This window comes from Oculina patagonica, chromosome 3 (genome assembly GCF_052425735.1).
Source record: "Oculina patagonica isolate OP01 chromosome 3, crgOcupat, whole genome shotgun sequence".
Classification (NCBI taxonomy): domain Eukaryota; kingdom Metazoa; phylum Cnidaria; class Anthozoa; order Scleractinia; family Oculinidae; genus Oculina; species Oculina patagonica.
The window spans coordinates 2,591,842-2,618,870 of record NC_135760.1 but is presented as its reverse complement, the minus strand read 5'-3'; the positions used below and the strand labels follow the sequence as shown (position 1 = coordinate 2,618,870).

Here is a 27,029-nt window from a genome sequence, read left to right as displayed (position 1 = left end):
TTAAGAAATGATAGCAGACTCGAAAAATTAATTAACCTAAATTAAATATAACTATAATTGTGTTTAAATAACATGCTAACGAAAATTTCAAATATATATTGAACTAATACTTTTGAACTTTTTTAAAATTACTGTTAGTAAAAGCTTCATTAAGTCCTCTGGGGGCTTTCTTCTTTTTATGACCGTTTGAGGAGGGACTTTCGCTTAGTAGAGAACGGAGCTTATTTCAAATTTTACGTGTATCAGTTAGGGTACATATAAAGGAAATAAAGTGGACTTTTTAATTTTTAAGTACTGTTTGGTAACACGTTCGCACAGCATAGCAACAATAACAAGTAAATGTCTTGGATGAATACCTTAAAAGCGTAAATTGCCTTGTTTGCTCTTTTATAAATTGTCATTATTAACCCTGGAAGAAGAGAGGGGGATGGGTTATTAAAAATTGATATTCCAGACGGAGGCTTTAAAGAGAGAGAGAGTGCTTAATAAAGCTTTTACAGTAATTTATGATTTTCATTTAGGTAACTGAGACGGTACTAAAACAGATAAAAATAAATATAAAATTAACAAATGAAAAAAAAGGAAGAAAAGAAAAAAAGCTGGAAAAAAAGAAAACCAAACGCTACTGGATGCTAAGTAATTTTAATATCAGTAAATAAAGAACAAAAACAAAACAACAAACAAAAAAGAAAATAACACGCTACACTATTAGCGATTTATAAGGTTGGATCTGACAAGAGCGAGAGACGAGAGTCGAGAGTTGGTTGCACAAGAGGTATTTCAAGTACGAATTTGAAAATAAAAACCATGAATTCCAGCTAGTACTTCGGACAAGCAGTGTCTTTCAAATTTTGCTTGCCCTGGGCAGTTATACTTGTCTTAGTTTCATTTTTTATGACTAAGACAGCAGACGACTTGCCTGCACACTTGCCCATCGGCCAAGTGTGCATAAAGTGTTTCTTGCCAGCAGGAAAATATACGCTCCCCACGACTTTTTAGGATTCGAGCCCTGCTCCACGACGTCAAACGAGAATGAGTGTTTAAACTCGCTTCAACCCTCACCGACTCCAGTTCTGGTCTGATCCGGCCTTTGTTGGGCAATTCTACGTTCTTTTCAGATTTAACAATTTCATTTAAAAAGAAAAACGTTTTGTTTTCTATGGAATTCAGTTTTGATCCCAGTCTGAGTGTCCTTCGCAATTGTTTCATATTGATCGATTATGAAATTGCGAGATTCTCATTTGTGGTCAACTTTTAATACGGATGCGAAGGACACCTACCTAATTTTGAGTAAACGACCTATCTAGCTACTTTAAGAGTTGATCTTCTCCTAATTCTAGATTAAGCGGATGGGATAACCACAATCTCGCAAATAGTAAGGCGCATCGCTGGGAATAAAAAGATAAAAGGATAAAAATATCTACGATAAAAGCTTAGTGTTTTCTTGATATTTTAAGCTCTATAACTCACAATATTGACAAAAAAAACAACCACCAACAGAGGAAATATCACTACTTGAAAATGAAAATGAAAATGTTGACCAAATTTTTGAGCATTTACTAGTAACATAAGTTTTGACAAGGCTTCTTCACGGACTTCGTAAGCTGTCTGGGATTTTCATTGATTCTTTGAGTGAATGCGACTGCACGTTTACATAAAACGTGTGAATTGACGAGGTTTTAGTGGCAGTCTATCGTTTGTCGTTCTAACACCACCGAAACTGTAAAAGCCCAAGCAAATGGAAGTGCGATAACAGGTTTAATAAACAGACTTCTTTCTTGAATTTGCAAGCTCAATTCTTCACCCGTTCGTCCAAGATTCCATCCGAAACATTTTTTTTACTAATGACGTAGCTCTGACGACATCCGTGTGGTGCCTATGATTGGTTGTTGCTTGGTTCTGAATTTTCGCGCGCAAGTAAGAACCAATCAGAGACACTATATGGATTTCTGTTCAGCTACGTCATCAGTATGGTCGAATAACAGGTCTCCCCAGCGGATGACATCAATCAGCGAGTGAGGAGAGTCTGTGATTGGCTGAGAAGATTGGAAAACCCATTAAAAAGATGTCGAAAAACTGTCAAGAAACTATATTGCTAACGTGGTTGGCTTGGAAGATTGAAAACCAACACAGAGTCGTCAAAAAGCCTGTCAACAATTATATTATACTAACTCTTATTGGTAAAGAAGATTGGAAAGCCAACACAGACGTCCAAAAACTGTCAATAATCATAAACCGACGACAGTACAATGTGTTTCTCTGAAGTGGTATTCTAGGCAACATTTTTTTAAGATACCACAATAGCTATCTGCGATCGAGTGCCACAGCAAATTCTTAGCTTTCTTAATAAACGTCGTTTTCAGTTTGATCGTTTCCTTTTAAAATGATGTACGTTATAAAGCCAAGCATACTTGAATTTAATTACCGCTATTTAAAGCAGTTTTGGGAATGAATAAATTGTCTATGTTGTCATATATTAATATATTTAAGCATTTCTGTTTCAAAGCTTTGATAACGTTGGTGAATTTCATTTTGGCTAAAATATCATTGCCATTTGTTCTAATAAAATACTCTACAATTTCTTAAATCAAAATCATCAATAATTAAAAATCAACTCTTATAAATCATATAATTCAATGACAAAATGGAAAATAGCGTAAAATGGATGGGTAACATTCTGGGGCAAAATACATTTTTGAAGCCTTTGGCCCTTCAATTTAAATTTTCAACTGATCTGTACCTCATTTTTTTTTTACTGATCTGTACGTCAGTTTGAGCTAGCCTTTCGTTACGAAAGAACTTATAAAGCAACAACTTTGTCATATACGTATAACCCTCTTCATTTTGAAGACAAACATAGCATATTCACAATATCATACATTCTCTCAACTTTACAATAAATTTAAGCCATCTACCAAAGTTATTTTAAGCGATTTCTTAGAAATAAGCCTTTGGCAATTCATTCTCTTTTCATGACCATCTGAATCAAAATACTTTCACAAGTTCCCTTTCATTAATTTCATTTTCCCTGCATACCAAATTTAAAATCCACATATTAACTAGGTATGACTGCTGGCTCCATCTTTGTTCAGGAAATCGCTGAACAAGCAATTTTTGCGGCTCCATTTAGCCAAGACAAAAGTGAGTCAACTTACACTGTACTCAAGTTTCTGCCCAGCGAGCTAAGCCGCGGTTTACCAGCTCTCTGTTAATCAGAATTGTCTGTAAAATAAATAAATCAATCAATCAATCAATCAATCAATCCGTCAATCAATCAATCAATCAATGAAAACAACAGGCAATCAATCAACTACTGACAATCAGTCAATAAAAAAAAAAAAAAAAAAAAAAAAAAAAAAAAAAAAAAAAAAAAAAAACAAAAAAAAAAAAAAAAAAAAAAAAAAAAAAAAAAAAAATAAAACATTACAATCAATCAAACAAACAAACAACAATCAATCAAGCAAGTAAGCAATAGAAACAAACAAAAAACAAACAAGTAAACTAGCAAGCAAGTAAGAAAACAAACACCGATAACGTTTAAAAATTTTCGCATGTTAAACAAATTGTATACTAGACCAAACATCAAGCCCCAGTAACAAACGTGCAACAACAAAATTCGCATCCCTTTGAACTATCCACAGTAAACTTTTGTTGACAATAATTTAAAAAAATCGCATGCCGCTCGTGCTTTTTCGATAGATGGTCACTGATGTATTGAAAGTTCTCAAAATTGCACGAGCCTCTGGGTTCTTGATTTGTTGCACGCCTGTCATTGGCGCTGTAATATTTTCTATTTCTTAATTTGGAGTGAATGCCTATTCCTGATTAGCTCAATCCTACTTTGAGGAACTTACCCGGGAAATCAATGGAATAAGGAAATGCTTTATTTTTCGTTCCAGTATCCTCGAGACAACTTATTCCAAATTAATCCGCCAAGAAAATGTAATAATCATGTTTGCTATCATACCTGCTGGCCTTGTACGAGATAAAGTTCCAAACACGGCAAGCCGCTTCTGTGGCCAATAACACGAGCAGTCAATAGAGCATTCATTGTCAAGTCTTCCAGCACAGCGTTGGCCACACTTGAAAACGTGTCTCCTGAAACAGCAAATGAACAGATGAGTGTATGAAAGACTGATAGTATGAGCGAGCGAGCGAGCGAACGAACGAACGAACGAACGAACGAACGAACGAACGAACGAACGAACGAACGAACGAACGAACGAACGAACGAACGAACGAACGAACGAAAGAACGAGTTAGCGGGCGAATGAACGGCCTGATGTCACGAACGAACGACATAAGGAAAGAGTAGAAATAAAACAAGTAATGACCTACTAGTAAAAGGAAACGCGTCACGGATTTTAGCCAAATTTAAACATAAGAAAATGGCCACCAAACTACGTGAAATATAATAAAAAAATTAAAACAGAGAAGAAACAATTCACTTGGCTTCTTTAAATCATAGAATAAGTGAAGTGAAGTGAATACTTTATTTACCCTCGGATTGTAGAGTAGCTTTTTAATATAGCTAATATCTCCGAGCATTTTACGCCGGGCGCCCGCCCCCCCCCGCTTCCCCCTAAGGGTTTTTTTGCCCCCGCGCAAAAAAAAAGGAGGGGCCTCGGTTATTGTCCTTATCGAGAAGACAGAAATCTAACCATTTGCAGTGTTATTGCAAAGGCAGCATATTCTCCTCAGTTATTTTAAGACCCTGAGTGTTGGTCCGGTCTGGGACTCGAACCCGAGACCTCCCGCACGGTAGTCCGGCGCTCTACCAACTGAGCTAACCAGTCGGCGGTTAAAGTATTACTAATTAGTACCTACCTTGGAGTGGAATCACGTTCGCAAGGTAACACTCGATTGCTTGAAAGGGCAGCGTTAAAAAGTCAGCCCTAAAAAAATACAAAAAATTAAATGAAAACTTCAAAAAGAGAAGTGACATGTCAAATCAAACAGCAGTGTCTGTTTTAAAGACATTTAAAACGACGCTAGTTGACACAAACGCAAAAAAGCTACTGAAAAATGAATTTGGACTAAATGGAGATGTACTGGAAAGAAATGTAGTCAAGAGAAATGCACTGTAGCTAAATTAAATGACCATGACAAAGAAATGATCAAACATTGACCAATGTGAAGCCACACTCTCAACGCAGATAAAACAAACATTAAGATCAGGAACAACAACCTAAACGTAAATAATCTGCCAATCACAATGCAACAAAACCAAACCCCGCCTTTAGAGTTAAGAGGGGATTAGCCAATAACCGAACGATTTTCTTTCTTGAAGCTTTTATATAGCACATAGTCCGAGTTCATCTCGATAGCTTACCAGATCGAAATTTTCATTCCGGTTTCACCAATCACACGAAAAGCGGATTTGTGTCTCGAAACGCGCGGGGTAAGGTTCACCCTTGCATTCACCAACATGTAAACATTCTCCTTATATAGCAGTGGATACTTATGACTCGACGTCAAGAATGCACGCTCTATAGCTAGAGCCACTCTTTTTGGGAGCAATACAACTCTTTAACCGTTCGAATGTTGCTTTAGTCGAGTCACTTTTAATCGAAGCACTGCGCGAAAAAAATCGCCTTTTAACTCGGGGATAAAGGTGGTAAACCCGTCTTTGCTAAACCTTTACTATACTTTTGATTGCGGCAAAGACCGTTTATGATTTTGATCAAAGATAGCACGCCTTTGACGTTTATTAAAGAAAAAGGTACCGTAAAATGTGACTTTGACTCGTGTCAAAGGTACCTTTCATTCGCCGCTAATCTAATAACTTTGCCGCGCGTCAAATCCCTGTCAAAGGCGATATCAAAGGACTTAGTCATCCATCTTTTCTTATTTTTTGTGCATGTAACGGCGTCAAACGTTCACGTTCTAGTATTTTTAAATAACCATTTTTACACCTTTGTTAAACAGAAATCACTGATACAGAAACAAAACAACGGTAATTAATTGAATTTGAACTGAATTGTTTTCAGAAGTCAACTCCTCGAACGCGCTTCAGTTGTAAACAGCCAACTGGCCAGCCTCCCAGCCCCCCCCCCCTCCCCTGTTGGGATTTTTAACAAGTGTATGTTCGGTTTTGCAATATTTGTTTGCTCATTTGCATTGTCTACAGTCAGCACCGCAGTGCTAATTCTACCAACACTTAAATAACTTGAAGTGATCACATTAAAACAGCGGAGAATATCCGACTTTAAAAAGAAAAACGAAAACAAAGAAAAACATTAAAATAAACCCACCCCCATTTAACTTAAACACTTGAATTTTTATTACAAGTTGCGAAATATTGTAAAAAAAAACTACGTCGAACTGAAACTGTCGTGTTTCAAAGCAAGGAGTATGCGAATTCCACCTCTGCGACTTACGCAGTCTTGTTCCTGTTACAGAACTGACACGTTTCTTATTTATACAGCAGGAAAAAAAAAACCGATCAAAAGATTATTCAAAGCACGAAATACAGTATGCGACTTCCACCTCTGCGGCTTTCGCAATCTTGTTCCTGTTACAGAAATGACACGTTTCTTATTTATACAGCAGGGGAAAAAAAGATTTAATTGTTTATGGAAGTTTTAAAACATGAACTACTTAACGTTTCCTCGGCGATGTGCGGAACCGACATCGATATTTCTTTCAAAATTTTTCCTTTTAACTTGAGCAGTTTCACTAAACAACTTATGTCAACCTCTAAATATCCTTTATACGGTATATTAAACATTCTGACATAATTTCACATGCGTTTATCAATCTATGACTAACGTCCACAATCGTATATGTCTTTCTTTCGCCATACTTATTACGCGGATAGGAAACACGAGACGTTGCTTGTTGTACTTGATATAGTATTTAAAAAAAGTCTGACAAAATGCTGTTGGGAGTTTGCATCTATTAACTGTGACAGTACTTATCTCGTGTCTTTATAACACCAGTTTTCACTACGATGTAAAATAATTGGTTTTGGTGTGATTTGCACATACTGTAGGCGAGTAAAGACTTAAAATCTCCAAACAAAAACTGTTAATTGCAAGGAGTAGTGAAAAACCGCATGCTTTTATTTTTTTTTTCAAATTATATCATCAATGTTTTATTGAGTTTGTACGTGGCGATTCTAATAGCGCCAAGGCATAATTATCTTCTACCCAGGAAGTCTTTAACATTCTTCATCTACCGACCTGTCGCTTTATATAACTAAGCAAAATCGCAATGATCAGTGTACGCTTAAAATTGAACTCAAACAAAAATTAATTAGGACTTTTTTTTTACCAGCATAGCGCGTTGTTTCCTTTCGATCGAATCGAAACAAATTCAGTACTCTGAGTGGTTGAGTTGTTGTTGTTGTTGTTTTGTTATGAAAAACCGTATTCTTTTTTCAAATTATATCATCAAAGTTTTATTCAGTTTATACGTGGCGATTCGAAATATCGCCAAGGCATAATTCTTCTACCCGGGAAGTCTTTAACATTCTATATCGACCAACCTGTTACTATATTACTTTATTAACTGAGCAGAACAGTGATCAGTGTTCGCTTAAAAATTGAACTGAAACAAAACTTTTGTTTGAATTAACTAGGAATGTTTTTCTTTTGACCAGCATAGCGCATTGTTTCACTTTCGATCGAATTGAAACGAATTCAGTACTCCGAGTCGTTAAAGATAACTGCGCCCAAGTATATAATGCTACTGTTAAACACGGCATAAAATGGGACCCAAGTTGCCAATTCTTTAAGTTGCGCAATATTGTCCTTTCTTAGCTTAGCTGTTAAAAGTAAAATTCAATTTTGTTTCAGGATTCAAACACAGACATAACATGGCACGCTGCTTTTAAGGAAAATTGCTTCCCTCGAACCGAGTGATTAAGAAAAGCGATTACCAATGTTTTTGTAAGAAGACAAATAACTGGATAATAAAGGGCAAACTTTAAACTTTCCTTCCTTTTGGTCTTTACCCCGATGGCGGAAATGGGCCGAAACTTTTAACTTTTTTTCTCGAAAAATACTTTACTGCGACTAGCCTCAAGGAAGTCTCTGTCTAATAGACGGTAGCGCGTCCGAATTGCATTATATCCAACCTAAACTCTATATCAAATTAAAGGTTATAAAATTTACTACAAGACGAAAAAGGCGTAACACGTTATCGGTTAATGACCGAAAAATAAGCAATTTGTCTTTCGCAGACAACCCAAACTCCTGAGTTATGGCACTAAGGTAAATTGCTTCCCTCAAAGCGAGGGTTAAAAAAAGCAATTGCCAATTTTGTGTAAGAAGACATGAAAGGCATTATAAACTAAGACCTAAATTTAAACTTTGTTGCTCAAAAGAAATACCTTATTGTGACCCTATATCAAATTAAAGGTTAAAAAAGGTTTAAAAATTGCGTTGAACGCAGACGATAATAACAAATTTTTATTTTGATAAATCTGTGAATTTTCTGCGGTTCTCTGAGTCTGCATAACCTCTCTGAAGCTTAAACTCAATTACATTGGTCTGATTTATTCCGGCTAAAAGTCGCTATCAAAGGTTCTAAAACCGGTGTCGGCGCTTTCCGTTTACAATTGTATTTTTAGTACATTTTCAGTCATCTTCACTGTACGTTCTTTTATCTGTATATTATTTGGACGATGTACTTAGCAATTTTTTTCGGTTTTCTTTACAAAACGAGGTACTTTACAGCCATCCTACTTAAGTAATAGAACATGAAATTGATTTTGTGTGTGTGTTATCAAAGAAATACGTGCACAATTTCACTGAACGGGCGGATAGAAACAATAAATATAAAAATGACAAAATCGCGCAGATCACGTACAAAATGCAAGGTTAAAAAACACTTCCTTGAACACGAATTCAGACAGTGGCGACGCGCCTTACTGTGGCCACCCAACAAACTTTCCTACAAGTTTCATCAGTCTTGTGATAGTTTACGTTTCCACTGCGTTTTGTTGATAAATACGACGTAACAAGTATCTATTTGATCACATTCAACTTTGCAAGGAGGCGTGTTCGTCAAACACATAATAATATTACGAGAGCACACTTATAAAAAAAGTTTGTTGGGTGGCCACGGTAAGGCGCGTCGCACTGTAAAAGTGTTAAGAGTAACAACAAGCAAAACACAGTATCATTCTCACCTCAACTGTCGAAGACTCGATGCAGCAATTCTGCCATATCCCCCATAATCCAAATATTTGACCTCTACTTCGTCTGGATTAGCTGTCGGTCCAAGCACCTGAGCCCTATACCAACCATTATACGTGTAAGCAGGCGCTGCACAACACGAGCCTACCACAATGGGTTGTGGTAAAGGCAGGATGAGAGGCGCTGTTCCCTGCCCGTAACACTGCATCATGTTCTGATGAAGGTCCTGAAGCTGCCGCTGCATGAAATCGTTATGCAGTTGCACAAAGAAATGGCCAGCATCCGTAACGCTTGTAACTACAACATCGATGTTTGCAACGCTTGGGAGCATCGCTTGAACGAAAGGCAATGCCTGCTGAGGCATCGCAGCTGTGGCCACCATTGGCTGCACGCAAGCGTTTACCGGTACGCCGTTTAAGGCCGAGTTTAACCGTGTTAGTGGCACGCATGGAAACTTTTCGTGTATAGAATCCAGCGCGGATTTTATCTGTGCAGAAGTCCCTGTGACTGAGATGATTCTGTGAGTGGAAACCTCGCCGGGCGACTGAGGAATCAATCGAATTTTCGCACCGGATTTCTCGGAGATGACACGTACGTTTTTGCCCTTCCGTCCTATTAACCTTCCACACAAGATCTGAGGGAACTCGATTTCCCACACGTCTTTCTCACCGTTTTGCAGGCTTTTTCGAGACTTCGCATTGTCCTCGCCCAGAGGTGGAGTTCCATGACTGTTAAAGCCCTCCGTGAAGCTCAACATAGTGCTGCTATCGACACTTCCCTCGCTGGTCGATTCTTCGCCACCTGACAAATCTTTGAGTTCCGAACTCGTCGAAGGCTTTGTTTCTATTCCAGAGTCTGCTTGCTGAACGCTTTCCGTTGTACTTGGCTGCTTTTCCAACGGATATCGCTGTTCATCTGAAGCGTCTGCCTCCACAATCTCTTCCTTTACTTCGCTAATCTCTTTCTCTACAACAGTGTGCTCCACCGCGCTCCCTTCCCTGTCGTCCTCGCTGTTTACATGTTCGCCTTCAAGCTCTTCAAGATCTTCAACTTCCTTGTTCTTCTTTCTCAGCCACAGAAAGCTTACAATTATAGTGATGGCAGCCGGAAGAACCAAGGAAACGAACAGTTTCATTGAAAACTGCATATCGGCCAACCTAAGGAGGAACGGACGAAGAAAACTTAGCATCTGGTAAAGGGAAGGACAATGCGAAACGAAATTGGCACAGTGGACCTTTGAGATGTTTCGTAAGTGAAACGGACTTGACTCATGAGTAGACATCACATTGAAAGATTTTTAAATTGCATTACATTTACTTGGAAATATATATATATATTTTAAAGAATCAATTGTTATTGTATAACCCGTTAAGGAGCCTACAAGACGCGTTTCGTTCGTTTCATACAATTCACACAGGCTGTTGTGGCTGGCATTCGTCGTGCACGTATTTCGGTTTGCGGAGCAAACCTACTATACCGAACTAACGTAAAAATTAAACTACTCACTTCTGACTCCGAAAACACAATTTCAGTTGTTTTTTTTTTCAACCTGGCTCAGTTTGAACTAATCTAACTAAATCTCTCAAGCGATGAAGCGCCGCTGAAGTAACACGTCGTTGAATTATTGAAATGTTTAGACCTGTTGCCAAACGTTAGTAGACGGGAAAATCGTCTATGTCTGATACTCGGTTCTAAAGAGTACGTAAGGCAATTTACCTTGCTTAAGTTTATTCGTTCTGAACTGGTCTAAGTGTACGTAGCCACTGGAGAACTTTTCGCCTGTCGAGTTTACGGCCCGAGTAGACTTACGAAATAGTAGTTTGTTCTATCCCGACACGAAAAGGATTTCTGTGACATGCGCACTAACTAATCAAGAGTGGCTCTCGCGTATGACCAATTGGACTCGCCTCAGGGGGATTGAGGTTTGAACGCATGCTCTTAATGTAACAGTCAGTTCCCAACCAAGCTTGCTTGGCCTGACTTGACAGTTTCAAATTTTCAGTAGCAACCTTCCTTTCAAATGTGTAAAACCCAAGCTTTACCTCAACCCACAATTCCTTTTCTCCTCCGTCAGTAGCCCACCGAAACGACTTTTGAGCAATAATATGCCTGGGGCTTATTATTGCTGGATTTTATACGGAAATACATTGCATAAAACACACATAAAACGTGGTCTTTATTGCTTGAACTTCGAGTCTGTCAAACATTTCAAGTGCTTGCTACAACAAAAAAACTGCAGTGAGGTAGCTTACTTTCCTTAAAAATAAGTCGAATCCTATTTCTCGCACAAAAAGGGGTTTCCCTTCCCTCAACCGAACACTGTAATTTTACCCTGATTTCTCGAAACAGTTTTCGTTTCCCTTGAAGATTTCACAGTACATCCAAAAAAAATACACTTATCTGTATATGGTGTGGACATATACTTATAGCTATTTTACGTTTTTCTTTGCAAAACTAAGTAGTTTACAGCCATCCCACAAGAATAAATAGCTTACAGGTAGCCCACTTACATGAACTAACATAATATTGCAAATTGAACATTAACCGGTTACAAACTGGCTAGTTGCGAAGCTGTGTTGATTGTTTTTCTACCCCACTTCCTCTCAGGTGAACTCCCACTTGCTACACAGCCTCTAGGTGTTATGCAGTACTGTTAATTATAATGCACAATTTGGTTTTCACTCTAAAGCCTGTTGACCAATCCCTAATATGTGATCATTCAAATTAAAAGCTATGGAACACTTCTTTAATGTTTTACTGTTTATTACGAAACACAATATGTGATCATTCAAATTGAAAGCTTTGGAGCAGTACTTTTTGTACAAATTGGTTCTCACTCTTTAGGTTCGTTGTTGAATCCCTAATATGTGATCATTCAAATTGACCCCCAAGCTATTGAGCAGTACTTTCATGTTTTACTCTTTATTATAATGCACAATTTGGTCCTCACTCTAAAGCCTGTTGACCAATCCCTTATATGTGATCATTCAAATTAAAAGCTATTGAGCAGTTCTTTCTTGTTTTACTCTCTATTATAATGCACAATTTGGTTCTCACTTTAAAGCCTGTTGACCAATCCCTAATATGTGATCATTCAAATTAAAAGCTATTGAGTCATGTTTTACTCTTTATTATAATGCACAATACCAATTCCTGATATGTGGCCATTCGAATGAAAGCTACTTCTCAATATTTTCATGTAGTCATGTTTGTTGTTGCATAAGTCTGTCAATGCAACCCAAGTGTGCGACCATTCAAATGAAAGCTGTTGAGCATTTTTTTCATGTCGTTCTCCTTGTTTTCCGATATAATTATGCAACATCAAAACTGAAGACATTTTTCAACCATGCCAGTAGTCACAATCGATTGAGTCGAAAAAAAGTAAATAAATCTGCTTCGAGCCTGTGGCCCTCGCCGGCTTCCCGTTTCCGTGCTGCGCGTCCCCCCTGGTCTGTCCTCCGGGTCCCCCCGCGCCGGTCCATTTCACCTGTGGAGGGCACGGCTAGGTCCCCCACACGCAGCCCCCGGCCAGCCTCACCCGGCCGTTCGACTCGGCGAGCGCCTCCAGCCCCGCGCCTCCCACGATGGCGAGTCCCAGAGTAAATGCCATTGAAAGAGGTAGTTCTATATTTATAAACTTTTCTACTTTTGTTTCTAATCCCCTTTTACTTCTTTTTTATGTAGTGTGATATCACAGGATAATATAAGGAATAGTATATGGTCATGTATCCTCAACAGACCTGACATAAATCCGTGTTTGTTTTTGTCGAGTCGCCGCCTTTCGTGGCAAACGATGACACAATGTTGCGGACACAAATGTCTGCCTGTTTGCCCGCACGCGCAAGACACAAAAATATTTCTGATTTTTTTCAGAAACATTTTGTGTCCGCAACAATTGTTTCCCCGTCTGTGCAGCACGGAAACAAAACATTTGTTTTGTGTTTTGCTCGTTTGCTCGGCAAGAAACATCACGAGCAATGATGTGTCATCGTTTGCCATGGCCTTAAAGACGACTTCTTCTCAGCCTTGGCTTGCTCCGGGCTTAACGAAAGAGATGGGCTGTCAGGGCTTGTGGGAAGTAAGTAAGACTGAATACTCACAAGAACACTGCGCGAAAAGCGATACTGTTCATCGATCAAGAGATGACATAGAGCAGATTCCACAGTCTAGAACACCTTAATTCGACGTGTAATACGTTTCTAGATGCGTAACTGATTCCTTTAACAAGAGGAAGTAAAAAAACCAAGATTGTCGTTGAAGTAGTAAATATAGGAAACGTCTGCCAAGATTATTGGTTTTCACCTGTTTTGAACTATGCAGGTGCTTGGCCTTCGGCCTGTTTACATAACGGCGCGTCACTACACCTTTAGATCCAAGTTCGGTTTATACAATAACGAGCACGCGATTTCTTACTAGTAAAAGGGAACGCACGAGAACGCATGACATTTTGGCGGGAAAAACGTCGTACTCGTCGTCACTCAAAACTACCAGTGTGCCCGGAAATACTGGTTGTGGACAAAAACGTTTGCGTAATGTCATTTCGATGCCACTTTAGCGACAATGTCATCAAAACTTTTAAAGTTTTACCAAAAAAAAAATGCATGTCAATCGAACCCAGAACCTTTGGCCTGCTAGACACAACAACACCAAATTGATCCGCCAAATCCCCGAAAAATTTAATTATACGAAAACCTCGCAACAAACTCCACCCACATATGGGTTTACATTTTGAAGAGAAGTGTTGACTGTTGAGGTATTTACAAGAATACAGCATGGTAAAACTTCCTAAACATAAAAAGAGAGATTTAACTTGACTGTCTTTGAATGAGTCTCTTTTTACTGCGTTATTTGAGGCTTCCATTTTTTTCAATTAAAATGCCAACACCCTCCGAATTAATCTTTTTAAATTTTTGTTACGCTAGACTGTATGATAATTGAAGCAGTCAAAACGAGAATAACCACAAAGCAACTGCAACAATGAAGGCGAGTTTTTCACTAGACATAAGTAAAAAAAGACATTTGTTTACCCTTGGTAACTGATTTAGCACGAGTGCTTATGGGGCCGAGCATAAAATCGGCTGGCATAAGCAAAAGCATAATAATAACAATACAATAATGATAAGCATAATAAGCTTTAAGCATAAGCTTTAAGCACAGGCAGAAGCAGAAGCTTAAGCATAATCATAAGCATAAGAATTAGCACATAAACAAATCGTTCGTTCTTCTCGTGCTTACGCTTATGTTTATGTCACGGTGATTTCTCGTAAAGACAGCATTCGAAGAATGAGTATGTTCGTTCTTCTTTTATGCGCTTATTCTAATGCTTCTACTTGTACTTATGCTCAGTGAAAACCAGTCTTAAAGGGACTGCTGTGTCACGGATTTTAGCCAAATTTAGTCATAGGAAATGACTATCAAATTCGGTGAAATATAAAAATAACTTCTTAAAACAGTGAAGGGACATTTCAATAACACAGCAAATACAAACTGAAAGAAAGCCCGGATGGACAAAAGTGACGAAGATTGAAATGGATTGCGATATGGGTTTTTGAAATATTGTTGGGCTGAACAGTTTTTAAAGTTACATGTAGTCTCGTTTGCTTGAAATTTTGAATTATAACGTCCGAGAGACACATTTGGTTGCAATAAAGCTACGGTTTTGTCATTTGGATCCTTAGAAGTATTTTTTACAAACATTAAGTTTCATAGCGAAGAGAAACTTAACTCAGCCGTGACACAGTCCCTTTAAGCGTAAGACTACTGACTTACATGACATGTAAATGGTTACAGTACAATATTCTGCTGATAAGGCTTCCGTTTGGTAGAAATCAACTGTGACATCGAAGTGCAGCACGATTGGGCGATATTATTCGTTAAAACTGGACAAAAGAAATAACACTTTCTTTTCCATCTCACAGATAATTGATTTGTCTTCCGTACTGCCCGCCTTAAGGGAAATTGATTTCTCGAATGCATAGACCCGACATTCACAACCGCATAAATAAATACATGGTTACAGTAAGCTACATGTTACATTAATATACTTATATATAATATAATTATCTCTTTTCTGCGCAGCGCAATGAGTTTTACGCTGAGCTGTTTGTTTTCCTTTTCACTGTTACAAGTTCGACAAAAACCAGTGGATGCATTTGAACGCACTTACCTGAAATGTCGACTTAACAAAACCGTCGGTAATTTCACGGTGTATTTTTTGTGCAGATGTAGTTGTAAATTAAAAACGGAGGAACGGGAAGAAAAGAAAAAAACAGGAAGTCTTTTGACGGAAGAAAAGGAATCTGGGCGCGGAAGATTCGGGAAAGTACTCTTGCCATAACTGATCTATATTTATCTGATCTATATTTCACTTAGCGTTTTTCGTGGTAAAATGATGAGTTTTGAGTTCGCTTTCCATGTCAAGTAATTAAAACAACTCGCACACTTCGTCGCCGCTAGCCAAATGCTCAGGAGAGGGTTATTATAAACTTCCTTGGTTACTGCCCAAAACATCCTCTGCCTTTTTTTTTCTTCCCACAATCAATTAAAGCGCAAAAGTCAGGGATTAAATTCCTGTTACAGTTGGCAATTTTACAAGAGAAAATGTACTCTCTTGGTGCTGCTGTCAGCATTTTATTTTCCTCATTCACGCAGCAAATATCGCGTAAATTCTACAAATAGAAGATTTTCTCATTCCCACGACAGGATGCCCTGGGATCAACTGGCGTTAAATGATGGTTAAACTGCAGCTGTTTAAATGCTATCCCCCGCACCATCTACTAACCATGCCCGCACGAGCGTCCATGCCGTGTAATCTTTAAAATACGTGAGAAAATCATGCGCTGGTTTTCTTGTTTAATCGCCAGAATCGCACGAGTTTGATCAATTATTTCGACATATCTACATCCGAATCTCTCGTGGAATCATTTCTCGTTCTATTAAATCAAAAACAAAAGGACTTGATTTTAAAATTTCCTCGAATTTCCTCGCAATCATATTAGCCACGGTTAATAAAATGCGGTAGGTTCATTATTGGGCAAGCAATCGCAAGAAATTGAAAAAACAGTCACTCACAAAAAAAGATTGTAAGGGCAACATTGGTTGAAATCATACGACATGACCGCCCGTGGTCACGCGCCCGCCGACAGAACACGCCATCATCACTAAATTCTCACATGACACGCACTTTAAAAAAAAACACGCGATTCACGCTGGCCCACGCCTATCGTGACACGCGACACACGTTGCTGGTAACACTTCCCTTCTCTTTTTGTTCCGCTTTCAAACATGTGCTTCGGAAAAACGCAAAAAAAATACTGAAAGAGTTTGCGACAGCGCGCGTCGAGGAAACATCAAAATTCTCCCAAAAATAACAACAAAATATAATAAATTCTCTTCAGTAATACGTGTATCTTGTAATAAAATTATCCAAAATAGTGTTTAAAACATTATAACCGCTTTTTTAATTTAAAATCTGCGACACGTTGGTGTAAAGTGAGTGTGAAATCCCGGTGGTTTCTCGAACCCAAGATTCCTCGAAACTCCCGTTAATTCGAACCAAAAGTCGTTTTTTTTTGGATCTTCTTCACTCAGTCAACAACTGCTATTTAACCGCCGATTTCTTGAACCAATTTTTGTTTCCCTTCAAACGTAAACTTGCACTCCGCATCGACCGTTTATACTAGGCGCATTCTGATTGGCTGAAACATGGAATTAAAATGAGGATGTGCAGCTGCTAAAAAGTTTAGTATTTTTTGTCAGTTGTCAGTTTAAATATGAGGTAGAATTTGTCAGTTTAGATCATGGACCGTTTATCTGTTGTTATCTGTTCGAAAAATAAATTCTCTTTAATGATCTTCATACATTCTTTTTAAATGCTAATTGTGAGAATTTAGGTTTATGTTAATGTAGTTTCCAATGGTTGATGATTTTTTTTTTGCTTCACACCTGTCTTCAATGTAACAATATTGCAAACGGAATTAAACTTTGCAGTTCATTATCGGTTCACTCCATCTAGTTAAACCCTTCTTAACTATTCTTTATCATTTGGCAAATTAAAATGGATTCTACAAACTGCAAGCCTTTGTTCATTAGCTATAATCAGTACCTAGATGACGTAAATGGGAATCTAAAAATAGCACACTACAAGCGCCCACACAAGACCCTAACTACGTCAGAATAGATAACGAGGGTCTGCGACATGTAACCTGTAAACGTACAACGAATAAAAACTACAACGAGATTTACAAACTCAAATCTCGTTGAGGTTGCCTTGATGATCAAAGTTTGGTCGCCACTGAAACGTCTTTCGCAACAGATCCAAACAGACTATACAACTTTAGCGATCGGTCGCTTGGCAAAAACTCTTGTACAGCAGTCGATAAAAAAAAACATGTTTCTTCCTTGAGCACGTGGTTCTCATTCATTCCTCTTCTCTACTTGAAAATTTTGCATTGCTAATCTTTATCCGACTCCATAAAAATTTCTTGACTAGTAAGCACCTTGAAATATATTTTTGGATTTGGAAGAATTACTTTAATATACTCAGCGTGACTTGTTTATTGTTTAATAAATAAAAATTGTCCGGAATGGCGTCTGAAGTAGCAAGTAATTCGTTAAGATAAAGTCAGTTTCATGCAGTTTGCATATACTTACTAGGTCAAGTAATATATGTGTGACTTGTTGTAGTTATCATTTTCGTCGGAAATTGTTATATTAGCACCTATGCTTTCTTAACACTCGAAGCAAAATAAAGTTTATTAGACGGAAAATGGTTATAGAAAAAAATGAAAAGAAATTAACTAACTTCGTGCTCAATAATCGACCACAATTCATAATAACATTGAAATTAACCAGTAGTAGCTATGCAAATTATAATAGGTCATCCATCACATGTGATAAACATATTTCTAACCTCAACTGCAAACTGTAGTTACGAAGTGTGCCAAAACGAAAACGGGAAAAAATTGTAATTGTCGATGTGAACTCCACAGAAAAGTTTCGTGCGAGACGAAAACTGTAACAACTCGATTAATGCCGGCAGTTTGCTTTACATGAAAATAAACATATAAATGTATACGACTTTGTTTTGTGGCACAGACTTGTGGTCATGTGTCAAATATTTTGACCAACTGCGTTTTCGTGGCGGAAGTTTGTCTGTCAGACGCTTTTCATAGAAAAAAAAAGGATAAAAGTATTTAGTTCCTGTATTGCCATAGTTTACTGTTATGAGTAAGCGAGTCTTATTATCCATTGTAGGACAACAAAGGGTAAACTTCGCGAGTTTACGATAAACAGCATCTAAGTGGTGAGAAAGAATTGCTTTCGTTCATTAGTTTGTTTCCGTACGTTAGGCGGAAATTCAACTTTTGTTAAAACTTCATTCACTTTACACTACATTACCTTACTTTACCTCATCAAAGCTTGTTAAGTCCTCACTTCTCTGCAAAACTACTGAAGTTGCCATTTAACGATCATAAAATGCTCTGCTTTCTTTAAATCACTTAAATAACATTTTTCTCGATTTTAAAAAGGCTTCCACGAAAGACATGTCTGCAGCGGTGATGAATCGAAACAAGGAAGCAAATTCAATGTCACTTGCAGTTTATTTATCTTTCTAATAAGTTCCTCGTGGTAAAAATCCCGCAGTGCTTTTGTCGTGCTATGCGTAATGTCTCAAGTGCGATCACTTTGTAAAGTTTGTTATTATAACCGCATTAGATAAGCATTTAAACAATGTTTAACGAGTGATTTATAAAGTCTGACGGAATCGCCAAGCCCTTTGCTATTCCTCTAATACGAAGAAAAACAAAACATAACAAAAAAATCTCACGAAAAAAATACACCAAATTAAAGTTCTAAAGCGCATTCTTTCATATGTTTTAGACAACTTGAAAGTCCTTAAGCATGGCGAACTTAATAAGTAGATATTTTTAGCTAATGCTAAAACGCCGAAATAAACCCCTCCAAGCTTGGCAAGCTCAAACGAATTTTTCACATAACATCACAGTTCATTTCTAGAGTATATACTACAAACTGAAACATACCTTATAGGTCGCCTTATACCGCACCGTACCACACCGCCCCGAAACAATCTTCTGGAACACGAGTCGTGTAATCAAACGTTTAGTAGCGGAACTGGACCATGGTTTGTCAGTAAAATGGTCTAAAAATAGAAACGTTTTGTCAGATTCGCATGCATGTTTCGCATGACGTTAATTACTCACGTAGCCTGTGGGTTTATATACATGCAGGGGTTTGCGTGGTTTAGTTCATTCAGTTGGTAGCTCGTGGCGGACATGAGTTGCCCGCGGCGAACTCGCGTGGCGGGGATCTTTTCTCTCCCTACGCGCGAGGCGCGCGCTTACTGCAAGACGACCCAAATTACGCCGATGTCACTCTCTAAAAGTTGAGGTTTGAATTCATACAAAATAGAATATGAAAGAAATATTTAGTCATAAACCTAGAAATATCTTAATTCATAAACTGATATTTTGTTTTTAACAGTTTAATATTTTTACATTTATAAGCATTCGTTTTAAAAGGGGACGATCCTTATCCGTTTCCAAGAAATATTTTGTTTAAAAACGTTTCCGTTTTGAAAGTTAACATTCGTTTTCAGTCAGGTCATAGTTTATTATAATTGTTAACACTACTATTTTTTTTTAAACTCCTTCATGGCGGAATGTTGTGACATACTTAATTTCACTGAGTAACAATTTACTGAAGACCGTTATGTGTCTTGGCGTAACAAAAAAACTTTACTGAAATTTTGTCATTTTCTAATTCACAGTTTAAGTCTTTTATATATTAAACGCCTCCCCATTTATAATAATTAAGTATTTACCAGCTACCCTTCCTGGGTGAGGAAAGACACTGTAAAATATATTGCCCAAGAAGACCCAGAAACAGACTAAAATGCAGACCTCTCCACCCATAATCAAACAAATCAACCACTAGGCCACAATGCTTCAAAAATCCTCAAATACATGAATAAGCGAATTAATGATTTATATATTCTCATTACCTGTGTGCTTAACGATGTATCAATACAGTAAGGAGATATTTGATGTTGATCACCCTGTGGGGAACTAAAAAAAGCCCCAGTCCCCTCCCCCAGAAATCCTTCTGATAATACCTCAAGCCCCCCTCCCCTGTGTTGTGTTCTTGGGCAAGACACTTTAACTCTCAGAGTGCCCCTCTCCATCCAGGACGTTTAATGGTAGCATCAAATTGTTAAGGCAACTTGACCAATGCTGAGGAATACATGTAACTGTGATTAACTAGCATCCCATCCAGGGATGCATCATGTACGTGTAATGTTATGGGAGGCGCGGAGAACTAATGGTTAGTGCTCTGGATCGGGCGGTCCACTGCATAACTTTTTGGGCAGGACACTTTACTCCCATAGTGCCTCTCTTCACCCAGGTGAATAAATAGGTACCAGCAAATTTACTGCTGGGGAGTACCCTGCAATGGACTAGCATTCCATCCAGGGTCACTAAATGCTATGGAAAAGTCTGGATAAGTTCTGGCCTTATGGGCCACTACATGGCTCATGTGCAGACTTTACCCTACATGTAATATTATTGTACCTTTAAATAGTTGTCCACCTGATCTCAAATCCTTGTTTTTTGAAAGCAGAGTACCCAGTGTATTGGAGACTTTAATCTGTATCTGAAAAAAAAAAAACATTCCAAAATATGGTCATTATATATTCACTTCATGCAGGACATGTTATGGTTAATTTTTCACTTCCCAGCTACCGGTTGGGCGCTCTAACCACAAAGCTACGAGAGACTCTTGGTGAGCTAGGCCATTTACTAGGTTCATATGCGACACATGTCCTGCATACTTGAAGGATCTGCAATGTCGAAGCATCATATTGTGTAATAAATAATGAAGATGGCAAATTCATGATAAAGATGAACTGTTCATTTTTCATGAGTGTGCGACAAACCAGTGAAAAACCAAATGTAATTTTTATATCTGTTTATATAATAAACAAGATGATAAATTGTGTGAAAGTGAAATTTTAAAATATTATGCAACTAAATGAGTAGGACCCACAATTTACAAGTGGTAAATCTGAAAAGTGTGAGAAACTTAATTAATATATTATATTGTTATTAAAATGTTGACTGAGATAAAATAATAAGTAGTCTAATAATTTATATACATTCAAAATGTTGAAAATTAGAAAAGACTGAAATATTTAAACTCTCATAAAACTATTTCTTAAAAAACACAGTACAGTACTTAATCATAAGTATTTCATGTGACACTGTTCAGTCATGTAAATTATATTAAGCAGAAAATAAATAAATGATATTGAGCGGAAAATAAATAATGTCTAGTAAAAGGAGAAAAAAACTGGAATTTAAAATAAGGCACTTTAGGCGTGGGCAGAAAAAGGTGGCATCAGAGATTGTGTCTATAGTGCCATTTAAATTAAAGTGGGAGGACTTAGAGAATATTATATTCATTGGGAATTTTATATTAAGTAAATTTTAACATTTCTGTACTGATAAAATTACACACAATTTGGGCTAGATACACCAGTAGAAGGTTAAAAAATGACAATTTGCTATATTAAGTGGATACATATAGATAATTATATGAGTAATATTTGGAAATGATGTCACTGATTTAAAAGAACTCACTGTCAATGATATGTGACTGACAGGCCCCTAAGGGTGCAATTAAGGTGAAACTTGACTTGATTTTAATTTCAGTGATAGGGGTAATATAATGTTACTTAGTATACATTTTTGCAGAACTTTATAATTTTACAAAAAACCTAAATTGAACACTGATGTAAACCACTGCAGCTGCTCTGAAATCCATAAAAGTTGTCAAGCGCTAGTTTACAGATGTACACACCTTAACTGTTCATTAACGAACACCAAACTAACATGTTAAAATTAATATGTATTAATGAAAAGTGTATTAAATTTATAAGTTCAAGTTAGATTTTGGGGTTTGAATTTTGAGTTCAAGTTAGGTAATTTTAAGTTAAAGTAAGAGTAGAAGTTAAATCAAAATTTCATTTTTTAAAAAAGCTATGCTTTAAGTTTTATGAGGATAAAACTGAAATACGTATTACCCTTGCTTAAACCTAACCCTAACTTAACAAGCCTAATGCTAATAAGGCTAGGTGGAGTGTTAAACTGGCTAACCGAGAGTGCAATTCAGGCTAAATGAAGTGTTTTCAGGCTTCAAACATTATAGTTACTTGAAGTTTTAAGTCAAAGTCAATTTTTTATCTCGAAATCAATATTTTCAAACTCGTGAAATGGACAGGCCCATTAATGAACATCTGAACATGTGCCCAACAAATTTTAGATTTAAGTTTTTTAACCATCACATAACTTACAAAGAAGAGCCACATTGCATTGAACACTTACATGTACAGAGCAAGTTGGTTGGGCGGGATGAGAAGATCTTAATCTCTCTATGAACTGACTACAAGGAACTTCAGGAGGAACTTACTTACTTGTCAAGGAACTAACTGCTCTTCATCTATAATTATGATGCAACCTTAATTATAATAAAACACAACATCTTCCTGTTTGACCAACAAACTCCCACTCAGTTGATTAAAAAAGTTATTATTCCACTATTATGTCATGCTGTCATATAAGGTCAAGAGAACATGTAAAGTATGACAACTTATTTCACTACTAAGACAGCCCGGAGGGTGAATCCATACTCTCATTCTCAAAACCCAAGCTAAGGCTCCTAATCCCAGGAGGGCCCTTGGCTAATAAATAAAGACTTAAACATGCATGTTCAGCCCTATCCCCTACCCGGGGCAAGGATCTAAGGTAAACATGCATGACTGTATTTACAGCGTATAACCCAGTAAATGACTGCTGACAATCTATATTAGCTTCACTAGCACCTACATTGTACTGTGAGTCAGTGAAAGGCCCTTCGAGTGCATTTCATTTGGCCAGAAAGTTTAAACAAAATTTATCACACAATTTTTGATAAACACACATATATATAAAGATATGCAAAAATATGTGTTAACTAAACATACAACCTGGTTTGTTTGTATTAGGATTAAAGATTTTTTGGCTCACATGTTGTATACACCCAAGAAAGTTTAAACAAAAACAGCAAATAATTATAATAATTTTATAAATCAGCCAGTACCTAGGTGATCAGAGTGCTCCCTTGTGACATTTATTGAATTTGATTGTTGACTGTGTATTTTGTCCCTTGCTAACTATCAGTACTGTCAAAAGAAACCTCAAGATTGAACAGTTTAATAATGCCAAGTAGTATCCTGGTCTATGTCATTACCCTCCCAGATTAACTGGGAGTCTAATGTTTTTACAGATAATTCTTGTGGTCATTTTACACATTTCTCATATTTTTCCTCACTCGGACAAATATTACAAAACTCGTAAAATATCCACTCATATCAACTGAACAAGCATCAAAGAGGCCCTGCCAGGGTAAATTCAGACAAGTGACATGGCCCAAAAATTAGCGACAGCATATTAATAAAATTGCGACAAATGACAACCCTTATGAAAAAACTTAAATTCCAACAAGAACAAGCAATTTTCCTTCAATTTAATTACCGACAGCGACATGAAGAGCGATAAAACAGCGACACGGCACATTTTTAAATTTAGACAAGCGACACGGGAACCCCCCTGACAGGGCCTTATCAAATAGGGTGTACATGTATAAAAGTGTCTGTTATATTTAATCATGCTGTCATGTTCAATTTTATTTTCAACCCAAGTGGTACTCTTTTGGCGAGTACACATGATCATTAAGTTCAAAGAACCCTAGAGGCATAATTAAGGTGCTGGTCATCATACATTTATAACTACTAACACTGGGTCCAATCTGCATGTTTATTAATGGCCTTGAGCCAAAAGTCTTCCTGTAATTTTGATCATCTCCTACTCAGTCAATATTACAAGGGTCAATTATATTTATATATTTTTTTTTATTTCTGACATGATTTAACTGAACATTAAGCATGTGATTTTAGAAGACAGTTTATCACTCTTTATATTAAAGCAACTTTTAAACTTAAATGTAAATAATTTTTATGATTTGTTCTATTATATCATTTGATTTTTTCATAAATATTCAGGGTTAATATCTAATCAAACTTTATACTCAAACAAGTCTTACGAAATGCCAGGAAATTAACAACTGCCGGCAGGAAGTGATAAAAACTAACTACAAACAAACTTTTCGAAGCAGAAGTTCTGTAAATTTCACCGGAATTCCGCTGGACTATTCTCATTTTGTACTTTGTGCATGTTTATTGTCATATCCATAGAAATGTCGCTTTTGTTTTGGGGACGAATTTCTTTCTTTTTTTAGGATTTTCCAAGTAATTTCCCGAAAAGTCAATAGAAGCACGCTGTTCTGTGACAAACACAAGTCGGTTTTAGAAATATAAAACGAAACAGACTGACTCTCAAGAAATATTACGATCATTCGCACATTCTTTGAGCGCCAAAAATTTCTGTCACAACTTACTTGTCAATTCTTCGCTTTCTCGCTCACTCCTCTTATAGCCACGCTTCTCCTCGAACGATCAGCTCGAAAACCACAAGAATCACTTCAATCAGTGATCAATGAGCATTTCCTTCGTACAAATGCGAAACAAATTCAAATTTGCCGGTGGAATATAAATCAGCGGTGTCACACAGTAGTAAACCGAGTCTGGGACACTATCTCTCTCGCGAGTGAAAATCGGCACAATTCCACCCATGAAGACACGAATCATGCCATAGCAAGCATCTTTTCGAAGCCTACAACGCCTTCTGAGAGTAAAATTCTGTCAATTTTCATTCATGAGTAGAGATATTCTTTTCGTCGCCCACGTGTGTTACTCCCACGCGAGGAGAACTATGTTTTCTATCCCATAATGCAGCAGGACACGAGTTTGCACCCACGCGCATAACAAAGATGGCGGATCGGGCCCTTTAAGGCCAAAAAGTTTGAATTTGATTTAATATTTGTCAACGACATTTTTTCTTGAAGTGTCATTGTAACGTTTTGGACGAGCGTCCAAGCCATGGGGTCTCAATGAATTTAAAAGTCAAGCGATCCGTAATAAAGAAAACAGTCTAAAAAAAAAGTCATATTTGAGCCCCCCGTCAAACTGCGCAAACTAAATATTCGCTCGATTAATTCTCCAATTGACATGTTTTCCTTACTACACGAGTTAATCACGCATGTAACTTAACAGACATTTCTATTGCCGAATAATTATTATTTATAGTATAAATCATAAAAATCAATTTATTTTCGTATCTCGATCTCATACATTTTACTAAAAAATTACATAGCCGGTAATATTTTATCAGTTTAATGTATATAAATATATATATTTTTAACGGCGCCTTCTGAGCACTATAAACTTCCAACAGTTTAACACATGATACTGTCTTTTCGCCTAAAGATCTGAAGAATCGAATAGAAAAGAGTCCGCCCTAACAGTTTTGAATATCTATTCAGTTTTGTCGAGAACCCTCGTTGACTTTTCTCGCTTTTTAAAGTGTGAAAGGTTGCATCATTCGATTTTTTTTTCAGTTTCCGTTTTATTATAAAAACACAAAGTCGTCGCTCGTTATGGAACCAGTCATATTTTATTTAATGCTAATGTATTTAGACACTGGCTTTTAAGTATTATTTTCTGGTTCAGTCTTTTTTGGCGAAAATTTCTACCAGGATCTAGTCAAAAAAAGCTTTACTACTAAAATTTTGCCGGATCGCTTGAGAAAAACGCGACCAAAATTATAGTAATCAATTTGGTTTTTTATTATCTTCGACTTAGCCGAGAAAGCCATTATTTTATTATATCAGTGAAAACTCCTACTGACATTCAAATGACTGCTCCCGTGAGCTGGTATAAGCCAGTCCCACGCTAGGGCTCCAAAATTTCTGCCCACGACGGCGGGCTGCTTATTTTTTCAGTTTTCTTTTCTTCTTTGTGCCTAATGCCTGAGGTGTTTTTATCACGTGAATCTTCTGTACCACGGAATATTGCGAAATCAAAATGCTAATGGCGGTTTTTGGCCGCCCCGTTCTGGCTAGGCAAAAATAATCTTAAAGTTTTCGACGGAGAACTGACAACACTTCCTACGGGCTCAACTCCTCTGCTTCATGCAGAGGAAGAAAAAGCGAATAACAAATAATGAAAGAATAGCGATGTAACTAGTATACTGATATATCCGCCTCTGTGTTTTGTTCTCATAGCAACGAGGGCTTTTGATAATTTAAAATTGAGGGTGTAAATGAGTTTTTTTTTGTCAACGATATTGTAAAGCACAATTCAACTCGTTATCTGCCGCTGTCCGACCTCCCTTTTACCGATATTATTGCATGAAATCCTACGCATTTATTCCGATTCAATTCATTCAGTTTTCCCTTGCTCAAAATTATTCTTCACTTTTTTTTTCGTTTTGTGAACACGTTGTTTGGACTTCGATATGTAAAATAAATTATATTAATCGCCTTCGTAATACGTTGTATGATTTTGAATGAAGATTAACGGACAATTTTCGTAGTTTTACTAACATACAACTGTGTTTAACGATACACCATCGGTAACTTCGAAAATCGTGACTTTGTTGATAAGGTAACTTCGCTCAGTAAAATTAGCCGACTAACTATGGAAAACTTAACTTAGCGTGTAGCCCTGTTTGATAAATACGTATATAAAAATGTATTTTATAGTTTCAAAAAGGTGTTAAAATTGTCTACTAAATGGTTAAACATACAAGACGGTTGTTCTTTTTGTAGTCATGTAGCCTTATCAACCTTTCGTTAAATAAGTTATTAAACGGTCTTCATAATCTGACTTACCGTGTTTTTCTCCAGTCAGTATGATACCCAGTTAACGGA

General features: G+C 37.1%; 1 protein-coding gene across 3 annotated transcripts; it reads right to left on the bottom strand.

Annotated features, from left to right (window-relative positions):
- Positions 1 to 1,530: 1,530 nt before the first annotated feature.
- On the bottom strand, positions 1,531 to 25,008 carry LOC144646122 (A-kinase anchor protein 1, mitochondrial-like). Of its 3 annotated transcripts, none has more exons than XM_078505646.1 (7): positions 24,657 to 25,008; positions 20,735 to 20,816; positions 19,187 to 19,305; positions 9,137 to 10,300; positions 4,828 to 4,895; positions 3,968 to 4,098; positions 1,531 to 3,222 (listed from the first exon to the last, which is right to left on the bottom strand). In XM_078505646.1, exons 4-7 carry the CDS (start codon positions 10,288 to 10,290, stop codon positions 3,163 to 3,165), a joined length of 1,413 nt encoding a protein of 470 aa, XP_078361772.1. In that variant the 5' UTR covers positions 10,291 to 10,300; positions 19,187 to 19,305; positions 20,735 to 20,816; positions 24,657 to 25,008; the 3' UTR covers positions 1,531 to 3,162. The 3 variants fall into 3 exon arrangements, with proteins under 3 accessions (XP_078361772.1, XP_078361773.1, XP_078361774.1); XM_078505647.1 differs by having other exon boundaries at positions 20,753 to 20,816; XM_078505648.1 differs by lacking the exons at positions 20,735 to 20,816; positions 24,657 to 25,008 and having other exon boundaries at positions 19,187 to 19,512.
- Positions 25,009 to 27,029: the final 2,021 nt, after the last annotated feature.

What these genes read in the sequence shown, in the direction of transcription:
- LOC144646122 (XM_078505646.1), bottom strand. Translation starts at nt 10,290, where the DNA reads ATGCAGTTTTCAATGAAACTGTTCGTTTCCTTGGTTCTTCCGGCTGCC. An exon ending in TCGAGTCTTCGACAGTTGAG is followed by an intron (nt 4,896 to 9,136) that starts GTGAGAATGATA and finishes GTATTTTTTTAG; the next exon opens with GGCTGACTTTTTAACGCTGC. An exon ending in ATCTCGTACAAGGCCAGCAG is followed by an intron (nt 3,223 to 3,967) that starts GTATGATAGCAA and finishes TTTATTTTACAG; the next exon opens with ACAATTCTGATTAACAGAGA.